This window comes from Coregonus clupeaformis, chromosome 28 (assembly GCF_020615455.1).
Source record: "Coregonus clupeaformis isolate EN_2021a chromosome 28, ASM2061545v1, whole genome shotgun sequence".
NCBI classification, from domain to species: Eukaryota; Metazoa; Chordata; class Actinopteri; order Salmoniformes; family Salmonidae; genus Coregonus; species Coregonus clupeaformis.
The window spans coordinates 22,151,734-22,174,697 of NC_059219.1; the positions used below are offsets into that span (position 1 = coordinate 22,151,734).

Sequence of the window (22,964 nt, forward strand, 5' to 3'; positions counted from 1 at the left end):
CGAATCTGTAGTTCTCTGCAGTATAAAAAAAGCTAGTTTTGTCAAGGAGTCTAGTTCAAGACAAGAGGTAAGCAACGATCAAAACAATGCATATTATTTTTCATTTTCGCTACAGTGGTAGCTTCAAGGAAGAAACACTAAATTGTGCCCAAGAGCTAGCCAGTTACTTTTAAGTTAGCTTGATAACTGATTTGACATTGTTCAGTGACCAGTTGCTAGCACGCTAGCGTACGTTACGTTAACTAGTTTCTAGTTGGCTAGAACCGCGGGAGTTAAAGCGCCACTTTCGAAAAGAGTGGCAATGGCTATTTATCTAGATGACTGGCTAGCTAATGATGACAGCTTTGCGATCTGTGTCCTTGCGATTTGTTTTTGTGCGACAGTAATCAGCCAAACAGTTGTTATGCTATCAACTAGCTAGCTAAAGTTACTCACCACTGTCATTGCAAGTATGGTCCCGGCAAGACAGTCAGCAAGTCAGCGGAACTATTTGTTTAGGGTACAATGTTGGGACAGTTTTTTTTACTTTGCTGGATTGCCTAGCCTGTATTCTGAGTCTGACATATTCTGTCTTTGTTCTTTGATTAGCTACATTTCCAGGGTGGGTGGGGTGCTTGAGATGATGAGGGCAGTGTTTGCAATCAAGCATAATCATCCCTCTCTGGCCTTGGCCCCGCGTATCCACAACAAAAGGTGGAGAAATCACTTGAGACCGAGGCAGTCTAGTTACCTAAGCGGTTGTCATTTGCACAAAGACCAGGGGAATTTAGGGTTACCATGGTAACAACTGCAATTTGTCCCAAGCCTCCCACCACACCATCCTTACATCTGTCTGACCTGCAAGCAGAGGAGAGCACTGACAGTCTCTTCCCTAATGAAGTTGGTTCTGTTTTATGATTAATTTTTTTGAGCCAAAGCCTGTGTAGATGAGGAAGTGGATCGTGCTATGATGTTAATCTTTCATACTAATGGGATGATTTATTTAGACATAGATGGAGTGGAACAACCTGCAGCTCTCTAACTTTCCCTAACCTCATCTATATATCTATCCACTAGGGGTGAGATGAATCCCTCTGCCCTAGCCCAGTCTGCCCCCCTGCTCCCAAGCCTGGACCCCGGGGGGACGGTGAAGCTGGGGGGGTCCGACATGGAGCTGCAGAAGATGCTGATCGACGAGCGGATGAGATGTGAGAACCATAAGACCAACTACCAGACACTCAAGGCTGAACATACCAGGTAACAGCCCGGGAGAAGTATGTGTGTGTGTGATGTGTGCACATTTGTATACCTCTCCTCCACTATGTTGTCTGTCCCAGGCTGCAGGATGAGTTTACCCGGGGGCAGGTGGACCTGAAGCGTCTCCTCAGTGACAAGCAGACTGTCCAGGAGAAACTGCAGCTGCTGCTGGCTGAACTCAGAGGAGAGATGCTGGACAAGACCAGGGAGCTGGAGGAGCTACGACTACAGGTACTGGAGCTAGTCCATAGAAAACACACCTACTGACCTATGACTACGCTAGTGTCCCTTTGTGTATGGCAGTGTTTACAGCAGTCGGTTTGTTTTGTAAGGTGCTGACCCCCCAGCGGTTGGAGCTGTTGAGGGCCCAGGTGCAGCAGGAGCTGGAGGGGCCTGTCGGAGAGCGCTTCAACAAACTAGAGGAGGTGAGCCTCGCCCCCCCAGAACGCTTCTGTCTGTTCTCTAATGCTATTTACTGTTCTCTACTGCTCCTGGCTGCTTTTAACCACCTTTGACTGCCTCTGCTTCTGTTTTTTTATACTTTGTACTGCTTTTATCCAGCTTCAGCTGCTATTGATAGCTTTTTACTGTTTCTGACACTTTAGCTCCACCGTGCTCTCGAACTGTCACAGCTGTAAGTGCCATCTCCATAGCAACTGAGAACTAAGCGTTGAATGTTTTTGAGGGCAGAGAAGAGTGGGCCATCACACTTAACACTGTCAGATTATTGACAATGAAAAAACAGTACATCAAATTAAACTTTCTCTGTTTCTCCTCCTTGATTATAACCAGCCCTCTTCTCTCTGTGTTCCCTGCAGGAGACTGAGAAGTACAGGTCTGAGTATAACAAGCTGCGGTACGACTACACCTTCCTGAAGTCTGAGTTTGACCACCAGAGAGAGGAGAGCGCTCGCATACTGGAGGAGAAGAAGATCCGCTTTGATGCTGAGGTGTGTGTCCGTGCGTGTGAGAGAGAATGTAAAAAAAAAAAAAAGTGAGATCTGATATGTTTGTCTTTCGATATACACTACATTACCAAAAGTATGTGGACACCTGCTCATCGAACATCTCATTCCAAAATCATGGGCATTAATATGGAGTTGGTCCCCCCTTTGCTGCTATAACAGCCTCCACTCTTCTGGGAAGGCTTACCACTAAATGCTGGAACATTGCTGCGGGGACTTGCTTCGATTCAGCCACGAGCATTAGTGAGGTCGGGCACTGATGTTGCGGCGATTAGGCCTGGCTCGCAGTCTGCGTTCCAATTCATCCCAAAGATGTTCGATGGGGTTGAGGTCAGGGCTCTGTGCAGGCCAGTCAAGTTCTTCCCCACCGATCTCGACAAATCATTTCTGTATGGCCCTCACTTTGTGCACGGGGGCATTGTCATGCTGAAACAGGAAAGCGCCTTCCCCAAACTAATGCCACAAAGTTGGAAGCACAGAATCGTCTAGAACAGGGGTGTCAAACGTCCGGCCCGCGGGCCGGATCAGGCCCGCAAACGGGTTTAATCCGGCCCGCGAGATGATAAAAAAATAAAATAATAATAATAATAATAATTTTGTAAAGTATAAAATGCGCTGCAATTTTTCAATAAAATAAACTGCTGTTCCAATTGCGTCCACTGGATGGCGCAATTGTGTTAAGCAAGCAAACTGTTTATACCAGGGCAGAGCAAGTAGGTCAAGCACGTGCAGCCAATGAGCTACTTTGTTTTGCCCGCAATATTTATTACGGCTTCTACTTTTAACATTATGTGCTTTGGCACCCTCATTGCCCCAATATGTCTCTGTCAAAAAAGAGAAAAGTGGACGCAGAGTACAGAGTGTTCCAAGAAAAATGGTCATCCTATTTATTCACGGAATTGAATGGGAAAGCTGTATGTTTGGTGTGTTCAGAGCATGTTGCAGTGCTGAAATAATATAACCTTCGTCGCCACTATGTGAGTCTTCATGCCGACAAATATGACAACTTTCAAGGACAGCGGGGATGAGAGAAGGTGAATGAACTGTTGGCGGGTCTGAAGAAACAGCAGTCTGTGTTTACTCACAGCCGAGACATCAGTGACGCTGCAGTGAAAGCTAGCTACCTCATTGCTAATGAAATCGCAGTGGCTTCAAAACCATTTAGTGAGGGTGAATTTGTAAAAACGTGCATGATGAAGGCAGCGGAGATTGTGTGCCCTGAAAAGCGGCAGGCTTTTGCAAATATCAGCCTGACAAGAAACACAGTTGCAGACAGGATTTCCGATCTTTCAGTGGATTTGGACAGCCAGTTGAAGCAAAAAAGTAAAGTCATTTATTGCGTTTTCGGTTGCAATTGATGAAAGCACGGACATTACAGATGTTGCACAACTGGCCATTTTCATCCGCGGAGTTGATGACACATTGACCGTCACCGAGGAGTTCGTGGAGTTGGTGCCGATGACAGATACAACGACAGCAGCTGATATTTTTACCGCACTCGTCGGCGCGCTGGACAGGGTCGGAGTGGACTGGTCCCGCGCTGTCAGCCTAGCTACAGATGGTGCGCCCTCAATGATCGGGAAAAAAGCAGGCGTTGTGAGAAAGTTCAGAGAGAAAGTGCAATCTGCAAATGGAGGACGTGATTTTTTGACTTTTCACTGTATTTTGCACCAGGAGGCTTTGTGTTGCAAGTCATTAAAGATGGATAACGTCATGAAGGTGGTCATCCAAACTGTTAATTTCATCCGATCCAGAAGCCTGAATCACCGTCAGACCACATCTATGGCCTGCCATACCACACTGAGGTAAGATGGTTAAGCCGAGGTGCTGTGCTGAGGCGTTTCTTTGATTTACGAGAAGAAATTGAACAGCTCATGGAAGAAAAGGGCAAACCAGTGTTAGAATTTCATTCCGCAGAATGGATGCAGGACCTTGCATTTATGGTGGATGTTACAGAGCACCTGAATAACTTGAACAAACAGCTGCAAGGGCGCAACAAAGTTGTCACGCAGTATTATGACCGCATACGTTCTTTCAAGTTGAAGCTGTCATTGTGGGAGACGCAACTTGCCGGTGGTGATGCAGCTCACTTCCCCTGTCTGAAAAATGTGTGCGCGACCCAACATGTGGCAGACATGAAGCGGTTCAAAGATAAAATAACGGACCGATTTACGGGAGTTTGAGCAACGCTTTCAGATTTATGTTTATATGTTTTTATGTTGATGTGCTATTGTTTTTAATTGTTTTTATTTTATTTGTATATTTAACCTATTCTTGACTCTGTGGTTCTTGCACTTGTTTGGGGAACAGGATTTCATTATTTTTATCTACGTTTCTGCCTGAGAAATGACACCCTGATATAGTTCTGTGATCTGTGAAACAGTTCTGTTAATCACTGAGGCATTGTGTGTTTGTGTGTTCTTTGTCCTCAGAACTTTCAAATAACTTGCGGTGTTTTATGATTAATAGTGATGTTGTGCTTTTGGACACTGTCCTCAGGCTCCAGCTTTATGTTTATATGTTTTTATGTTGATGTGCTATTGTTTTTAATTGATTTTATTTTATTTGTATATTTAACCTATTCTTGACTCTGTGGTTCTTGCACTTGTTTGGGGAACAGGATTTCATTATTTTTATCTACATTTCTGCCTGAGAAATGACACCCTGATATAGTTCTGTGATCTGTGAAACAGTTCTGTTAATCACTGAGGCATTGTGTGTTTGTGTGTTCTTTTTCTTTAGAATTTTCAAATAAATTTGACGTGTTTTATGATTAATAGTGATGTTGTGCTTGTACTATTTTGGACACACTGTCCTCAGGCTCCAGCTTTATGTTGTATGTTGATCGTATTAAAACAAAGAAAACAATCTGAAGTTGTTGTTTTTAAGTTATATATGATTTTTCCGGTCCGGCCCACTTGGGAATAGATTTTCCTCCATGTGGCCCCTGAGCTAAAATGAGTTTGACACCCCTGGTCTAGAATGTCATTGTATGCTGAAGAGCTAAGATTTCCCTTCACTGGAACTAAAGGGCTTAGCCCGAACCATGAAAAACAGCCCCAGACCATTATTCCTCCTCCACCAAACTTTACAGTTGGCACTATGCATTCAAGGAAAGCCCCCTGGCCAAACCCTCCCCTAACCCGGATGACGCTGGGCCAATTGTGCACCGCCCTATCGAACCCCAGGCTGTAGTGACGCCTCAGCACTGCAAAGCAGTGCCTTAGACCGCTGCGCCACTCTGGAGGTCCAGACGTTGCTCTTCTGATATGTTGTGTGTTCAGGTATCACGGCTGGAAAGGGACAGAGAGGAGCTGATGGCCCAGTATCAGGGCACAGACCCGTCTAGAGATGGGAAACGCGTGGAGTCTCTGCTGAGAGAGAAGGCCCAGCTCCACCTGCGTCTGAAGGGCCTGGAGGCTGAGGTGGCTGAGCTCCGGGCACAGAGGGACAACTCAGGCCAGCAAGCCGAGAACGTGCAGCGCATCCAGGTCCGCCAGTTCGCAGAATCCCAGGCTGCAGCCAAGTCTCTGGAGGTAAGAAACTTGTAGTCTCGGTATGTCAGTCAATCTTTAACTGTTACTGTCACTTTGAAACTTAAGCTTCATGATGAAATAAATCTGTAGATGGAGTAAGTCCTAACTTAGGTAGAATGTCTTTACTGTGTGTGCTTGATTGATTTGTGGAATAATTAATACATTGATTGTGTTTCAGGCAGAGAGGCAGTCACTGCGCCTGCAGTTGGAGCGTCTGGGGAGTGAGTTGCAGCTGAGTCATGAACAGAACACCCAGCTGACCGGCAGACTACACAAGGCTGAGAGAGAGGTCAACACTCTCACCAGCCAGGTCAGTACCTATATGACCTCTGACCCCTAATCCTTAACCTCTAACCACAGAGGTCATCAGCCGTGTTACTCATGCCTCGCCTCTCGTAAAAATAGGTATTTTTGGTCTTCTTTTTGTTGTTGGTCATTTAGTAGATGCTCTTATCCAGAGCAACTTACAGTCCCCACCATAACCCCTTATATCATTAGGTTGCTGTGTGCTCATGCTAGTCTCATCTGTTTCTCTCAGATGGAGGGCATGAGGCACTCCCACAAGCTGGAGGTGGCCAATGTGAAGCTGGAGTGTGCCAGGTCTAGAGGGGAGGTGGAGAGGGAGAGAGACACACTACAGGGACAAATGGAAGGTAACTCCGCAAAAAAGCTCCTCGTGTGTTTTGAGTATACATGTACTGTACATCACACTCATTTTAGTCTGCAAACGTAACTCTTTCCTTCCTTTCTCTCTCCCTCGCTTTCTTCCTTCATCTCCTTCAACTTTCTCTCTCTCCCCCTTCCTTTCTTCTCTCTCTCTCTGTCAGGTATGCAGTCTGATGTGGAGGTGTTGAAGGGGACGGTGGAGAGACAGAAGGAGGTGCTGGCTGAGAGGGAGAGGGATCTCGTCCGGAGGGTGCAGGCCGCTCGCGAGGAGGAGTTCCACAAAACCGCTACCGTGCATGAGGAGAAGTGAGGATCTCTCTCTCTCTCTCTCTCTCTCTCTCTCTCTCTCTCTCGAACATACATACATACACACTGTCTCAGACTACTTTGTTGAAGTTGTGTACATCGATCGTGTGTGTGTCCACAGGAGGTTGGTGGCACCTTAATTGGGGAGGGCGGGCTCGTGGTAATGGCTGGAGCGGAATTAGTGGAATGGTATAAGACACATGGTTTCCATGGTTTCCATGTTTGATGCCATTCCATTTGTGACGTTCCAGACATTTCTATGAGCCGTCCTCCCCTCAGCAGTCCACTGGTGTGTGTCTATATAATATGTGTGTGTGTGTGTCCTCAGGTTGGTGCTGGAGGATCGTCTGGCTGAGCTGGAGCAGCAGAGGGCGCTGCAGGATGCTGCTGCCAATGCCCAGAAAGAGGAGTGGGAGGAGCGTCTCCGTGGCGCCCAGCTGGGGGAGGAGTCTGCCCGTAAGGAATTGCAGAACCTCAGGTTAGTAAGAGGTGTGTTACTGTACCTGTGTATAGAATGCATTACTAATATATAGTATGCATGAACCTTTGTGTGTTAATGGCCCTTTGTGTTTTGCATGTGTCAGGACTAAACTGCAGCAGCAGGGCTCTCAGCTGGAGGAACTGGAGAGACAGAAGACAGAGAATGCTGACCTGAGACAGGTACTAAACTGCCTGAGGCTCAGCGCCTGACTGACATTCCATTTTTATTGCCCTTTCAACATTGATTGGCTGATGTTAATGTCCAAACAACATTGAGTTGACCACGTACCTGTCCCTCCCTCTCACAGCAGAACCACGAGCTGGGGGTGCAGCTGGGGACGTTGTCCCACTCCGAGGCTGAGCTTCTGGAGGCCAACCAGCGTCTGAGGGACACCCTGGAGAGGGCCCGGGAGGACCTGAGGAGCGCCCGCTCACAAGCTGAGAGGACCCAACACGAAGCAGAGAGGTACAACACATCACCTTTATACTGTGGTCTGTATACAGTATGGATATGCTGTCTATGTCAAGAGTAGGAGGAATAGAACAGTTAGAAATGATACTGTTGGAACCATCAAGTGGTTTCTATTCTAACCATCCTCGCTCTCTCTGCAGATTGGTGGAGGAGCGTCGTGTGGAGTGGTTAGAGGAGAAACACAAACTGCAGGAGATGGGTGCAGAGCTGCAGGAGAAGTACGGCCAGGCTAAGGAGAAACTACAAAGGGCCGCGCTGGCACAGAAAAAGGTACCTGCCTCTTTTCGCTACCTCCTCCTTTTTCCCATCCTTTTCCCCATCCTCCTTTCACCTCCATCTTCACTTTTCTTCCCTTCGTCCTTTGCTCCTCTTCCTCCCTTTTCTGATGTCTCTCTGACCTCTAAATCTCTCTCTGTGTCTTTTTCTAGAGGAAAAACATGACCGAGAACAAGGAGAAGAGATACCAGGATAAGATCCAACTACTGGAGGCTAAGATGGCAGAGCTGGAGCTACAGACCAGCTCAGCCAATAAGTATGTATATATTCTTACTGTGTCTGTGTCTGTTAATGACTGTGTGTGTGTTTTAACACCAATATGTGTGTTCCTCCCCAGGCGTCCCTCCTACACAGAGGAGCATGCCCACCTCAACAGACGACTGAAGGAGCTGCAGCGCCGACACAGCGAGTTCCGACGCCTCCTATTGGGCAACCAGGTGACCTCTGCCACAGGCCCCGCCCTCATGACCTCCACCCCCGGCCTCGGCCCTATCTCCATCCTCGTACCCGGGTCTGAGGGGCCTAGCCTTCACGTGAGTACACTGAAGCCGGGTACATTCTCATATACCTCATCACCTTGGTGATGGGCCAGTCTCAGAGTAGGAGTGCTGATATAGGATCAGTTTTAGATCATGATGAATAACATTATGTGGACAGGGGGGGGTCTGGTCCTGAATGGAATAGCTATGTGAGAGCATCCTGTCAGGCTGTATCACCGCCTGGTACGGCAATTGCACCGTCCGCAACCGCAGGGCTCTCTAGAGGGTGGTGCGGACAGCCCAACGCATCACCGGGGGGCACACTGCCTGCCCTCCAGGACATCTACAGCACCCGGTGTCACAGGAAGGCCAAGAAGATCATCAAGGACCTCAGCCACCCGAGCCATGGCCTGTTCACCCGGATAACATAGAGATGGTACAGGTGCATCAAAGCTGGGACAGAGAGACTGAGAAACTGCTAGGCCATCAGACTGTTAAATAGCAATCACTAGCCGGCCTGCGGCCAGTACCCTGCCCTGAACCTTAAAGGCGCTGCATGGTCATTCCGACGTCTGCATTGGCCATGCAGCATTTACGGTGAAATGGCCTCTGTAGAAGTCAGGCCATTCATACTTCTTGTGCTTCACCAAGCAGCGCAGAGCTGTTGTGAAGGAAGTTGTCAAGGAAGTGAGTTTGTGTTTATAAAGGACCTCCTGCCCTCACCTACCGTCAACCAATCATGTCACTGCAGAGCTATATGGAGCCCTCCGCATTGTTACAAAATTTGAGAGGCGCACGGCGATATGGTACGGAGCTCAAGTTGGCCTCTGCGTGCCTCCCGAGGCTCCGCAATTGCGTCACACCATCCATATGGTGCCTCTGACCACATTTTCGGATCAAGCATAAATTGGCTCTTAGAGACTGCTGCCCTATGTCCATCATCATTTAACACTGGTCACTTTAATAATGTTTACATGCTGTTTTACTCACTTTGTTTATACTTCTAGTCATGGCTCATCCTATATAATTTTTCAATTTTTCTGGATTATGTGTCCATTTCACTGCACCTGCGATAACATCTGCAAATCTGTGTACTTTTCTGTCCCTCCTCTCTCTCGCTCAGGAGGAGCAGCACCAGAGAGAGTTATCACTGCTGCGTCGGAGGCTGGAGCAGTTAGCCTGTACTCAGCAGCAGCAGATGGAGGAACTGGGGCCTCCCATGGACAGGAGCAGGGGCTCTGGCCTGCACGACTCTTGCCCTGATCTCTGACCTCCCCACTCGGACCCCCAGAGAGTGAGCTTGACCTTCACCATAAACTATGAGATATAGGATTTATTACTCCCTAAAAGTGTGATGTTTGGTGATGTATGATCCTATTCTAATTGAATCAGTGAGATCTCAAATATTATATTAACAACATTTAGATTTTATTGGCACAAAACGTATCAAATGTAAAGAGAAAGAACTACATGCATTCAATGTTTACATTCCTTGGTGAGTAACGGTACTGGAGTCCTTCCATGCCTTGACTGTTGATGCCTATGTAAAGAATGATTTCAATGGCTAACAAGTGACTTCCTCAGAGTTTTAATTGACTGTTGTGAGATTTGTATCAAATGTTTACACTAAGGCCATCACTCTGAAACTTTAAAAGCGTGAGTCCCAAAGGCATTCTGGCTGAACAAGAAATGGTTTTATGTGTTAAAAAAGGTTGGGTTAATGGCTCTAAAGAGCTGTGACTTGCACAACATTTATACAACTTTTTTGTAATGTTATTTCAAGATGTGTGTTTTTGTATTTGCAATTCATACAAATACATTTTTATGACTTTCTTGTGTGAACCATTAGCACTAGAACCGCTGAAGTCTTCTTTAGTCTTTCAGCTTCAGTTGAGGAAACAAAAGTCCCAGCTTCAGAATAAGAGTATATTCCCTGCTTCTGGATAAATGTCTGGCTGGAATGTGACCTGCTAATTTCTGCCATCATTTGGTTCATCCCAGTAATCTGAAAAGCCTCTCTCGTTTTTTTATAAAATTGTAAATCTCTATGTAGTCTCCTGACATATTAGTCTTTGAATAGCAAAGCGGGGTGGACATAGGTCCTTAGAACAGCTTTCTGGCCTTCAGCATGTCGAAGGGGAGGGAGTGAGCTCAGTTCCAGGAACAGCTCTTGAGGCTGTCAAACAGGCTCTTCACGTGCTGCAGTTGCTCCTTCAGCTCCACGGGGGCGCCATTCTCATCCAACTTCAGTTTAATCTGCCAGGGAGACACCACACATTCAATTGTTTTGTTTACATGTGGGCAAAAAAAAAAGGCCAGCTTGTGTCCATAAATTTAAGACATCAGCCAGTAGCAATATGCCACAATGGGGGATTATCAATCCACACTAGGTCTAGGCATATGTTTAAACTCTATGTGGCATAGGTATGGTCAGCTGCTATTGTGGAGCTCAAAACAGTAGATCACTACAAAATGAAGAACTGAAACCAGCCTAATCACCACCCCACATAGAAGTGGCATAGGCTGTGTTTCATGCTACGCTACGCTCTGCCACTGCAGTTCTCATTTCCCACGAACTAGGCTTTGTGCCAGGCAGCTTTACAGTTACACAGTGATCATGTGATGTTGGCCTGAACAACAGCTTTTTCAAGATTTTTAGTCCTGGTTGAAGTGATTAGACAGTGCAGGGGAAGTGTGAAGTTTATGGGAAAAATCATGAATGCCAATTAAGGGGAGAGCTAGAAAGATGGACAGACGGTTTACCTCATCAAAGTACCGCTGCATGTATTTGTAGAGTTCACGGAGGGCAGCTGATTCATTGAATTCGTTTTCATGTTTCTAATGAAACAAAAATATAAATGTAATGTCCTTAAAGCACAATATCAAAATAATTATTTATTAGAAAGCTGAACCACTAGAGGGGCAGTACCTTTGACTCCTTGTGCAGGAACTCCTTGAACTCAGCGCTGCTGATTGGTGGCTGGTCCCTGACCTGCTTGTAGTAGGCCCTCACTTCCTGCTTGTACTGAGCGATATCTTTGGCATAGAGCAGTTTATTGGTTGGGTCATGCTGGAACAGAGAGAGGGTAGAAGAGTCATGTCAAATCTAGGTGATAGGTGTCCTTACCTTTTGAGCTTCTAGCATTGTCAATGCCAGGTATACTAAGAGGCCTGCAAGTTATGAGACCGGCATTATACCTATCGCAGACATTTCCATTGGCTGCTGAGCGTTTAACTGACATTTTTCGTTTTTAAATAACTAAATTGATCGACGTCGGTTCAATTATTTGAATTCCATTTCGTTTGTTTTTTTCTGTGAGCTCAATGCGTAGTTTCTCTAGCGATAAATCAGATCAAGCCTGATCTGTGCGATGTAATAGGGAGTTGCAGTTTCCAACAGGCCAATATTCTACATAGTTTACTGCAAAAAACGTAATTAACTACAATGACAATCCATTGTGATCCTACTTGTCCTGTATTTGGGAGGCAGACACAAAACGGGAGATAAGAGATACAACCAATGTTGGCGCTAATTTTTTGCGGCACTGAGCAAATTTGTGGTATTGTGAGTGGACACGTGAAAGCTTTTCAAAGAACGCTTGAAATGTAGCCCACATGTTTTGTGCTCTTGTAGGAAGCAGTACTCCCCATTGCTGACCTATACTTATCTATAACTACGCTAACTGGCAAAGAATATGAACAAATGTTCACATGAGCAGCTCTGAACTGACCTTAAAAACGCATTCATTCACTAGCGGGTGATTGAAAGACCCCTAGTGGGCTACCCACCAATATAATTCTACTCCATGGGGCTCTGCCTACAACAAAATCACAGCCTCAATCTTACAAAGTTAGATTTGTTTGTTGCATTGAAAAGGGGCTGATTTAATGTTGAATCGATCACAGAAACAAACATGAATCTATATAGTGCAAACTAATGGGGTGAACTCAATGAAGTTCTATCTCTTGCGTCTCTGTGGCCTGGCATTTCTTCTGCGCAGCAGTCCTGGAGGAGGTGCGGGCCTAGCGTGTGCAGTTTAGAGGGAACATTGTACTAAATAGCTTCCTGGTTTCTGTTAGTGTTTTATATAAGCTGACACAGTTATGTGGTTTTGCATAACTCACTTGTGTTTCACATCGTGAGATGTCAAAAACTGATAATCTTATAATAATCGAACTGAAACAACCTCAAAGCACTAATCGCTCAGCACTATTGGCCTTGACTCACTGACCAGCAGAGACCTCAGTAGGCAACCATGCCCAGGAGCTGGCACCTGGGTTCAAACCTACAACCCTGTGCTTATCGGGGTGAGATTCTTGCACCAGAGCCACAAACCCTTTTTGTCTATTTGACATTGACAATTGCAGAAACGTACAAGAAATTAGGTTTGAACCTACAAACACTTGGCCGCTAGACAGGGATTTAACCATTGGACCACTGTCTCCTTCACATTCTTTACCCGGCTCTTTGTATATTTGACATAGAGAATTGTGGAAACGTACACAACAGCACAAGAAATTACCTTTGAACCTACATCTCGGGTGCAAGGCAGGAATTGAACCACCGACTCCTTCACATTTTCTACTCTTCGTATATTTGACGTTGAGGTTTGCGCAAGAGATGAGGTTTGAACCACCAACCTCTGTCTGTTACATGGCTCCTAGTATATTTTACATTGAAAGTTGTGCAAAAAATGTTTGAACCCGTAGATTAGCATGACAGTTCTTGATGACATATGCACTCTACTCTAGTTTGAGGGCAGCGTTTTAACAGTTGAACCACAAACTCTTTTTGCATATTTGACATTGAGATTTGCAGAAATGTACACAAAAGCACAATATATGAGGTGTGTTAGTCATTATATTCTGTGATGTCTCTGTCCTGGCCCCACCTTGCCCAACTGTTTCTCAGCCAGGGAGAAGGAGTCCATGAAGGCCTGGGCAATGACGGACAGACAGCCGTCCAGGGGCGGGGTCTTCTCCATGTCGAATACAAACTGGGGGTTTTTCAGGATGTTCACCCAGAACCGCAGGGGCAGGCTGGGAAGGAGCAGGACAGAGGACCAGTCAAACATTCTATCACTATCCCAATACAGTGATTAGTGGCTTGAGTATTGAATTAGTAGATACAACACATTGATTGGACATGAGGAAAGACATTAAGAAAGATGGATTCTACTATAAACATACTCAAACAGGTGTACTATCAGGGTCATATTCTTTAGGCATCAAATGGAAGAAAACACTGAAAAATAGAAGGACTACTTGAACTTGTCCAATAAAACGCTCATTCGTTTTCCATTGCAAAATGTTTTGCTACGGTGTGACCTAATGAATATTACCCAGATGAACACATACCTGTTGGTTTTCCAGATGTGTAGTACATCCGGGTCACTGATCCTCTTGTTCTCTCCCTGGGCGTCCAGGAAGTCAAAGAAGTACTTGATGGCAGGCGGGGCATTGAGGTTAGGGGTTCCCCAGATGGTTCTGAACAGTTTTTCCACAAACGAATGCACAGCCACCTGAGAGAGGAGGAAGTGGATGGTTTATGGCCATATATAATGTCCCTTCCACTGAAACCGCACTGACCGCTCCAAGCAAGCCACTTTAGTAACTATCCACTTTTTTTAAAAGCAATGTTCATAAGGGAAATGAGAAGGGAAGGGAACTGTTACACAGTCACTGTATGCTGGATCTCACATAACTGCAAAGTCTAGACATTTCCATCTTTCAGTTAACCATTTATCAGAGGACAGTGGCAGGTTGAAAGGGGTTGGTTTGACAGGTCAGGATGTAAGTTAACAGTGAGTTCCTCTTGCCTTGGTGGAGAGCAGCTTGGTGAGGTACACTTCCTTTAGTTTCAGCTTCTTCCTCTCCGGGTTCTTTTGGTCCTGATCAATGTCAGGGTCAATCTGGGGTCAAAGAGCACTATTAATCAATCAGATCAAACGCACATCAGGGACAACTAATTCAGAGGTCATGTTGCCACTTACCAGATGGAAGTACTTTGTGGAGTAGTTCTGATCGTCTGTGAAAAATACACAACAACGACAATTGTACTAAATAGCTTCCTGGTTTCTGTTAGTTTTTTTTATATAAGCAGACATCTCACTTGTGCATCTCACTTGCATCTCACTTGTGTTTCACATCTGCCATATAACAATTTTAGAAAGAGGGGGAGGGTAAATGTGGACCAAAACATGTCTACTTTAAACGCAACTTTACTGAGGGATGTTTGTTTTGTTGAATGTCGTTTTTTATGATTTGTATTTTTAGTTTGTGCATTTCTTATACACCCATGCTGCCTTGATTGAGTAATTGTTTGTCACGCAGGGCTCCCTTGTAAAATAGACCTTGGTCTCAATGGGACTCCACCATGCCAAAATAAATAAATACAATAAAACTTTGACAAACTCTGTGCACACGTGTGGTAGTGTGATGAGCATTAACTATGAGCATGCGCTTGTGTGTGTGAATACTGTTGGTGTGTACTCTGTGTAGTGTAGGCATTCACAAAATGCCCCCCCCACACACACACCATTCATTCCCTGTTTAATACAGTGTGAGGTGACGTGTACAAGGTCCACAACTCCAGGAGCTATCGAGGCATGGTGCACTGTAGAATGGCAATCTCTGTTGACACCCTTACCTTTCAGGCTGCTCTGAGGACTCAGAGGGCCATGAGTCTTAGAGAGCACTTTGATGGACGCTCCATCCGTTACCTGTAGAAACACACTGAGTTAGAAGGTCGATAAATGCTGAGTTACCAGCTTCTCAACCAGCTGGTAGACCTAAAATACAGTGATGTTCTACAGTGAGACTAATAACGAGTACAGGAGTTCTAATCTAATTGTGGTCTGGTTTGACCTTGTGACACGGGCAGCTCAGTCCAACCAGCCAGGCTGCCTTGAATGGAGCTAATACTGCTTGTTAGTAGCCTTGAAAACCAGGCTGCAGAATGAGAGCAGTACACTGTACTCAGTACTCTGATTCAATTTCAAGGATGTTCTAGCGAGACCCTCTACTTATAATGTGCTTATAAGATACCTGACGAATTTGTGCATGTGGTTTGGTGACATTAAGCAACAATTTGATAACCTAATCTGTCTAGTTATTACAACTACCTAGGACTAGATTCAATCCGTACCGCTGAAGATCTGCGTATCTTCAGCGTTAATAGCGCGATTGAAATGTAAAGGTATTTCCCGATTGAGCCGACATATGCAGGGTTTACCGTGAATGCAGTCTCCACAAACACAGGAATGTTGCCTTTAAATGTAAATCTCGCTATAGCGCAGATCTTCTGCGGTTGAGCCACATTGAGTAATACTACAGCTGCAAGTGATTGGACCTTTAATCTTCATTTTTGCAGTATAGGCCTTCAACTACATGTCAATTTTTTTTTTTTTTTTTACCTCTGTCCAATATGGTGATAGGAGATAAAGAGAGAGATATTGAACGTGAGATTAGGCTTATTTCCTGCATCAGGAAGCTTGGTAGTGTTCTCTAACCTTGTAGTGCTTGAGTGTGTTGAGCATGGTCACTTCTCCTAGAACCTCTGAGCTGGCATCCACCTCCTTTAGTGGGACAAACCTTCCATCCTTCTCATACTCTGCAGAGTTAAAGAAAGAGAGAGAGAGAAGTCATTATAATGAACATTTGAAAGCCATTCCTTTGAAAGAATGTATGATCGATCAATATTTTTCATTTGAGGTATGCATGATTTTAGAGTCATAATTCTCGTTAGCACTCATCACTCTTGCATTCTCTCCTAATGTCTTGGACACATGAGGTACTACAACTGACCGATGTGTATCTGTCTGATAGGGGTGTTGTAGGGGAAGCCAAACTTGGTCTTGAAGGCCAGGAGGATCTTCTCCTTGACCTGCTCCACTGTGTCACAGTCCAGAGCACTGACCTCCAGGGGCTCACTGACCTCTCCGTCTGTTCCCACAGCAAACAGCACCTGTAGCCTCTGAGGGGGGGGAAATCAACAGACACACATACATCATGATGTAGGCTATTTAGAAAATTACATGTGAAATTAGCTCTATTCATCAGTATGGCTAACAACTGAAGCTAACCTTCATACCAACTGTCTTTCTATTTGGGTCAGGGAAACCAAACAGTTAGCTAAAGCTTTATAAAACCACATGTCTGTGTATATCACTTGATGGACTTCATTCAATTCAACCTATACACTACAGCGATAGAATAGATGGAGGATATCTTGTGTGGTGTCGTCTCTTGTGATAAATACCTCGGTCTAATTTCTCTGTTATAAGAAACCACTGAGCAACTGTATATTTTGCTTCAGAGAGACTGAGGCCATATCTACTAATAGCTTCCTAAAAAAAGCTATAGCTTTTCCTGTCAACATTGCGTGTGCAACTGTCCCAATCTACAAACCACAGCACAAAAATACTAATTAGATACATTTACACACATGCGCCTCGAGGTTAGGCTGAATACAACCAACAGATAACTAAGAAGACATGTTTGAGGGTAACATCACTTTCATTTTTGCCCCAGCATATTGAGAGATGTTCTTTAACAGACGAGCTCCTCTAACCACAACTTTTTCTGGTAACAAACAAAACAAAGGAGGAACTGAAGTGGTTTTCTGCCAACTACCCCTGTTGCCATGCACTAGATCCAGGAAGGGTGTGTGTATGTGAAGGTGAACATTTGGTGTGTGCATGTGCTGATGATGTGTGTGTGTGTGTGTGTTTGTGTGTTTGTGGTGGGGGGTACCATTGTGGTGAAGTCCTGAGCCTGCCACAGTAACCAGTCTTCGTTGAGTGTGTAGAGAGCCTTTTCTGTGACTGAGTCCACTGGGCCTTTAGACATCTGCTGGGTCAGAGCACACACCAGCAGGAAAAGGGGCTGGCCCACGCTCTCCTGTTGGGACACAACACACACACAGCTCAGTTAAACACACACAAACCGGTATTCACATGTACAATTAGGTATAACTCATTAACATGCACTAATATGAAAAGTTACAAAAACAGACACTCATTCACATAGACACTCAAACACGTGGACATTTATTAGATCATTTTGTTTTTACTGTAACCTGACCATAATGACATGGAGGCTAATAAATACATACAGTATGAATTAATAAGGCTTTGCTAGAAGCAAGAAAATAACTGATATAGACAGACAGACAGACGGACTGACCCTGAGGAAGCCGTAGAGACAGACAGACTGATCCTGAGGAAGCCATAGAGACAGACAGACTGACCCTAGAGGAAGCCGTAGAGACAGACTGACCCTTGAGGAAGCTGTAGAGACAGACAGACTGACCCTTGAGGAAGCCATAGAGACAGACGGACTGACGCTGAGGAAGCCGTAGAGACAGACAGACAGACCCTGAGGAAGCCGTAGAGACAGACAGACAGACCCTGAGGAAGCCGTAGAGACAGACGGACAGACCCTGAGGAAGCCGTAGAGACAGACAGACAGACCCTGAGGAAGCCGTAGAGACAGACAGACAGACCCTGAGGATGCCGTAGAGACAGACAGACAGACCCTGAGGAAGCCGTAGAGACAGATGGACATCCAGTTGGTGAGTAGCTTCTCCACGATGGACTCAGTGCGTCGCAGCATGAGTTTGGGCTGGGAGTTACTGGGCTGCTCCATCAGAGCCCTGAGTAGTTCCTCCATCACCTGGGTCAGGTAGGGCAGGTCACCGTGGAGGGACACGGTCAGCAGTGAGGCCACCGCACACCTTGTAGGACACAACATACATCAGACTTATGACATCTCTATTACCTGCTATACACACCATACCTGCTCATCCATAATGACTTAAACGACACCTAAACCATTTCTACTGTACTATATGCCTTAACCTTACCTGTCGTATATCCTATACTCAAACCAACTAAGTCACACTTGGCCTAAATTGTGTCCTGTCCTGTGCTCACTGACTCACTTCTCCTTGACGTTGAAGTTCTTCTGCTCCTCCAGAGCGTGGACGAAGGAGGTGAGGAACACCTGATCCCGGATCAGTCTGGACAGGGCCTGGGAGCTCTCGTCTGGCTGCACCTTCACCACGTCCTGACCACAGGACAGATGTTAGCTACTTATGGAAATCTCTTACATCCTCCGTTTCCCTTTCAGTCATTGATAAAGTAATGTTATGGCAATCAGACGAGCAGATTTCAGTTCAAATCAAATCTCACCTGGCCAATGTCTTTGATACAGGAGGTCATTACAGGTCCACCCTAATAGAAACAATAGGACAAAGTATGAACATAACACAACCTATCTGTCCATTTAACACAACATTTCTTATTTTAAAGCAGACTGTACTAGGTATGCTGTATTGACTCTGTTCTGTGTTCAGCTCCTACGTACGTCAGGGAAGAAGATCCTGGAAGCAAAGTGCTTGTAGTCCAAGAAAGGGATGGCTCCAACGTTCTCAATTAAATCACACTTTTCTGTCTGCATATCCACAAATCCTAGAGAACAGAAGGTTAAGTAAGGGTGTTTGTTTTTGGTGTAACTGTACCGTATGTGTGTGTTGCATGTGGGTGGAAGTCATGGGCCTTTACTCTGTTAAATCCATTTCATCATGCCAATTTGGTGCATCAGTGAGTATGTGCGTGTGTGTGTGTGTGTGTGTGTGCGTGTGTGACTGTCTGTGTGCGATTGAAGAATATAAATCAAGGTCGGTGTGTCCACGACGACTGACCTTGTCTGATGTCGTTTCTGATGTCACACTCCAGCCGTTCCAGCTGCTTGTTCATTTGTGCCGCCATTTTCCTCTGTTTGCTGTAGGAATACCACACCGCACCTGGTCAGGACAGGACAAGAGCTTTATTCACACACACCACCACCATACCTAAACCTATGGGCCCTGTTCAACCAAACCTGGTCAGAACTCATTTCAGAACCCAGAACCAGATCTTGTGTGCCAGCTACTTGATTGGACATTTACAGTCTGTCATGAGACACTAAGTCAAAACAAAGTTGATGATGTTGAATACTGACCCACAATGACCACAATGATGATGGGTATAAGCACAAGGATGATTAGCATTGAAGGTTCAGCTTGTTTTAAAAGGTTTATCGTGACATTTCCAACTGTTATCTGAAAAATAAACATCATAATGCATGTTAACTGTAAAATACTATTTCCAAGGACAGTTCTGATTTTGAGTTTCCAAGAGCAACTAACAACATTTTTTGATTTATCTGAATAATATTTTTTACCCTCAGTGACTTGATGTTAGCGCTGGGAGTGTTCTTTATCTCACAGATGACAGAGTCAGTCCTGTTGCTCGTCTCGTTGGGGTCCATGACACACTCTACATACTGGTTCTCCTCCTGAACACCCAACACTGAGATCTCTGCTGTGGTGATGTCCAACTTGTCAGCCTTTTTCTGAAAAAAATAAAATATATATAGTGTTTTGTGTGAGTGTGAGTGTGAGTGTGAGTGAGAGAGAGAGAGAGAGAGAGAGAGAGAGAGAGAGAGAGAGAGAGAGAGAGAGACAGAGCGCAACAGAGAGAAAGAGAGGGAAAGAGAGAGAGAGAGAGAAAGAGAGCGAGAGCGAGAGCGAGAGCGAGAGCGAGAGCGAGAGCGAGAGCGAGAGAGAGAGAGGAGAGGGAGAGATAGGGAGAGAGAGGAGAGGGGGAGAGCACATGAGAGAGAGAGAGAGAGATTGTAACCAAATAAGGAGCTGTGGAGAAAAAAGAACTGATGAAACTGAATACTTTTCTAAGAATTGCCTCTTTATGAGTGAGTGAGTGAGTGAGTGAGTGAGTGAGTGAGTGAGTGTACTAAGTACATATGGTGGTTTATCCGTGCCTCCATGCATGTGTATGTGTGTATACCTCAATGGTGACACGCAGGTCTTTTCCTGTCTTGATTGCAGTGTAGTTGGTGAATTCTGGGTCGGGATGGTAGGTGAGCTGTGATGAGCAGGCCAGTGTCTGATTGGCCACTCTCAGAGACACAGTGGAGGTGACTGGCTGGTGAATGTGTTCAAAAGGAGGTGTGTGGTACCACAGAGACTAAAAACAACAACAACATGAATTAGAATACCTTAGATATTGAGGCCACCATGACTGATTTCTGTGTTGTGTGAAGGTGAAAGTTTGGTGAGGTGTGGCAGTGTGCATGTTCATATTAGGTTACTGACTGGTTAAGTGAGAGTGGGTGAAGACATGATGCTTAGTCAAGAAATCAATTAAATCAGTGTGTTAAGATGCCTACCCCTGAGCTATAGTTGGTTCGGATGGTCTGAGGGGCGTGGTCATGAACAACCCCCTCCACAAACTCCAGATGGGACCCCTGGACCATGATCCTCCTTTTCCCACTGCAGGACACATAGGAAATCAACCAATCAGAGGAGGGTTGTTGGTCACACCTAGAGAGCTGATGGGATTGTCCTATCAGCATTATTTGAATAAGCCAGAAGAAAAAACACATGCTTTTACGAAAAAGGTTGTAACACAAAAAAAAAAACATTTCACAGAATAAATAAAGTATGACATGGTCCATAAAAACTAGCTAGCCAAGAATGAAGAATGACAAACATTTGGTAAATCTGCTTTAGAGAGCTACCAAAAGCAAAAAGGGAAGCCAGTGCTGAGCAGCTGAGAGAAAGTGGGAACTGAAACAATCTATTATAACACCGTTGTATGAAGCAACTTCTGGGAAGTGGCCCACTTTCTTTCCCCATCAGACAACACCATAGCCAGTAGCCATATATGGAAAAGAGTTACAGGCATGCTTCTTAACCTCTGTATAGCTTGTGTGCGTATGTGTATATAATAATTCTGATCATATGTGCGTACCTACGTGTGTGTGTGTGTGTGTGTTTTTTACCTATACCAGGTAGTGCTTGGCATTAGCCCAGTGCAGGATGGTGAGGACATATAGGTGACAGTGGCCTTTCCCAGACAGCGACCATCTGGCAGCACGGCACACACACTGACAGAACCTTTGTCTCCACTGGGGATGTGGAACGTCAGACTGGACCCAGTGTGGTTCCACACAGGAGACCTGACCATGTGATACACACACTACACAGGTTAGACACACACTTTACCAAAACACAGTGATAAAGCCTTGGGCTTTCATGAGCGAAGTGAGCGCCAGTGAAAAAACATCAAAATCATTGTTTAAAAGCATTGATTAAAATAATCCATTTTTTTATTTCTCTCAAAAAATTATGTCTGCATAAAATAGTAAATAAATCATATTCAACCGATTGTCCACTTTGACTCACTCCTTGTGACTGCAGTTCATGTCCCCTTGGATGCGAACCCTGATCACGTGATCCAGGTTCTTCCCAGTCATCAGTGCGTGGTTTCTCCCATGGAAGGACAGAACACTGGGCACTATGGAGAAGATCACTGGCTCCTAACAAACCCACACAGAGACAGACACAGACAATATTTCTGATAGACAAGTGATACTAAATATGTGTTTGTGGCCCTAGGCTTTCTCTTTAGTTTTATTGAATAATGATGAGTGACAAAGTTGGAGGCATAAATATCATACCCCTAAAAAAATGCTAACCTCTCCTGATATTGTAATGTTGAGAGGTTAGCATGTCTTGGGGGTATGATATTTGTGCATCTGTAACTTTCTCCCTCATCATTATTCACAATTCATTCAGGACTATCTGTAATTATAGTAGCATCCACATTAATGTAGAAGTGTTTAGAAACATTCTATTCTTATTTACAATAAAAGTGACTCCAAAATTACTACTACCCTGGGGCACAATCACAATCCCCACTGTAAGAGGTATGATGACTTGACTCAGAGACAAATACTCTATTCACAAACATCTTCTTACTATATTTAACCTTTTTCATCCATGTTATTCTGGTTACGATAAAATCTCTATTTTATAAGTGATCTAAATGTAGGATGCGTAACTACAAAAGATGCCCAGATCTATGAATATTGCTCCGTATAACTGAAAATAGTAAAGGGTCTGAATACTATTGTAAATGTGATATTTCAGTTTTTTATTTTTTTTATAAATTAGCAAAAATGTATTAAAACCTGTTTTTGCTTTGTCATTATGGGATATTGTGTGTAGATTGATGAGGAAAACAATATATTTAATCAATTTTAGAATAAGGCTGTAACGTAACAAAATGTGGAAAAAGTCAAGGGGTCTGAATACTTTCTGAAGGCACTGTATGTATGTATGTATGTATGTACAGTGGGGGAAAAAAAGTATTTAGTCAGCCACCAATTGTGCAAGTTCTCCCACTTAAAAAGATGAGAGAGGCCTGTAATTTTCATCATAGGTACACGTCAACTATGACAGACAAAATGAGAAAAAAAATTCCAAAAAATCACATTGTAGGATTTTTAATGAATTTATTTGCAAATTATGGTGGAAAATAAGTATTTGGTCAATAACAAAAGTTTTTCAATACTTTGTTATATACCTGTTGTTGGCAATGACACAGGTCAAACGTTTTCTGTAAGTCTTCACAAGGTTTTCACACACTGTTGCTGGTATTTTGGCCCATTCCTCCATGCAGATCTCCTCTAGAGCAGTGAT

The 22,964-nt window shown here is 44.6% G+C and overlaps 2 protein-coding genes across 4 annotated transcripts in view; one reads left to right on the forward strand and one right to left on the reverse strand.

The window, feature by feature from the left end:
* LOC121559136 (centrosomal protein of 83 kDa-like) lies at positions 1-10,258 on the forward strand. The gene is made up of 16 exons (XM_045208752.1): positions 1-67; positions 1,057-1,236; positions 1,317-1,467; positions 1,569-1,661; positions 2,055-2,186; positions 5,486-5,737; positions 5,916-6,047; positions 6,276-6,390; positions 6,565-6,709; positions 7,038-7,187; positions 7,294-7,369; positions 7,498-7,655; positions 7,802-7,931; positions 8,090-8,193; positions 8,275-8,470; positions 9,540-10,258. Exons 2-16 carry the CDS (start codon positions 1,064-1,066, stop codon positions 9,684-9,686), a joined length of 2,154 nt encoding a protein of 717 aa, XP_045064687.1. The 5' UTR covers positions 1-67; positions 1,057-1,063; the 3' UTR covers positions 9,687-10,258.
* plxnc1 (plexin C1) overlaps positions 9,826-22,964 on the reverse strand; it is an 18,293-nt gene continuing 5,154 nt past the window's right edge. Inside the window, exons 9-30 of one of the 3 annotated variants that reach the window (XM_041872448.2) lie at positions 21,666-21,799; positions 21,263-21,439; positions 20,648-20,750; positions 20,266-20,445; positions 19,643-19,813; positions 19,421-19,520; positions 19,122-19,223; positions 18,785-18,888; positions 18,610-18,651; positions 18,360-18,466; positions 17,954-18,152; positions 17,171-17,317; positions 16,223-16,391; positions 15,928-16,028; positions 15,066-15,138; positions 14,410-14,444; positions 14,236-14,328; positions 13,775-13,938; positions 13,309-13,456; positions 11,346-11,486; positions 11,180-11,254; positions 9,826-10,672 (exon numbers count right to left, since the gene is read on the reverse strand). In XM_041872448.2, the coding sequence (XP_041728382.1) occupies positions 10,568-10,672; positions 11,180-11,254; positions 11,346-11,486; positions 13,309-13,456; positions 13,775-13,938; positions 14,236-14,328; positions 14,410-14,444; positions 15,066-15,138; positions 15,928-16,028; positions 16,223-16,391; positions 17,171-17,317; positions 17,954-18,152; positions 18,360-18,466; positions 18,610-18,651; positions 18,785-18,888; positions 19,122-19,223; positions 19,421-19,520; positions 19,643-19,813; positions 20,266-20,445; positions 20,648-20,750; positions 21,263-21,439; positions 21,666-21,799 (2,670 nt within the window). In that variant the 3' untranslated portion in view covers positions 9,826-10,567. Of the gene's footprint in view, positions 10,673-11,179; positions 11,255-11,345; positions 11,487-13,308; positions 13,457-13,774; positions 13,939-14,235; positions 14,329-14,409; positions 14,445-15,065; positions 15,139-15,927; positions 16,029-16,222; positions 16,392-17,170; positions 17,318-17,953; positions 18,153-18,359; positions 18,485-18,609; positions 18,652-18,784; positions 18,889-19,121; positions 19,224-19,420; positions 19,521-19,642; positions 19,814-20,265; positions 20,446-20,647; positions 20,751-21,262; positions 21,440-21,665; positions 21,800-22,964 lie in introns of all 3 variants that reach the window. The other 2 variants (XM_041872447.2, XM_041872446.2) reach the window with 2 other exon arrangements.

What these genes read in the sequence shown, in the direction of transcription:
- LOC121559136 (XM_045208752.1), top strand. Translation starts at nt 1,064, where the DNA reads ATGAATCCCTCTGCCCTAGCCCAGTCTGCCCCCCTGCTCCCAAGCCTG. An exon ending in AGAATGCTGACCTGAGACAG is followed by an intron (nt 7,370 to 7,497) that starts GTACTAAACTGC and finishes TCCCTCTCACAG; the next exon opens with CAGAACCACGAGCTGGGGGT. An exon ending in CTGAGGGGCCTAGCCTTCAC is followed by an intron (nt 8,471 to 9,539) that starts GTGAGTACACTG and finishes TCTCTCGCTCAG; the next exon opens with GAGGAGCAGCACCAGAGAGA.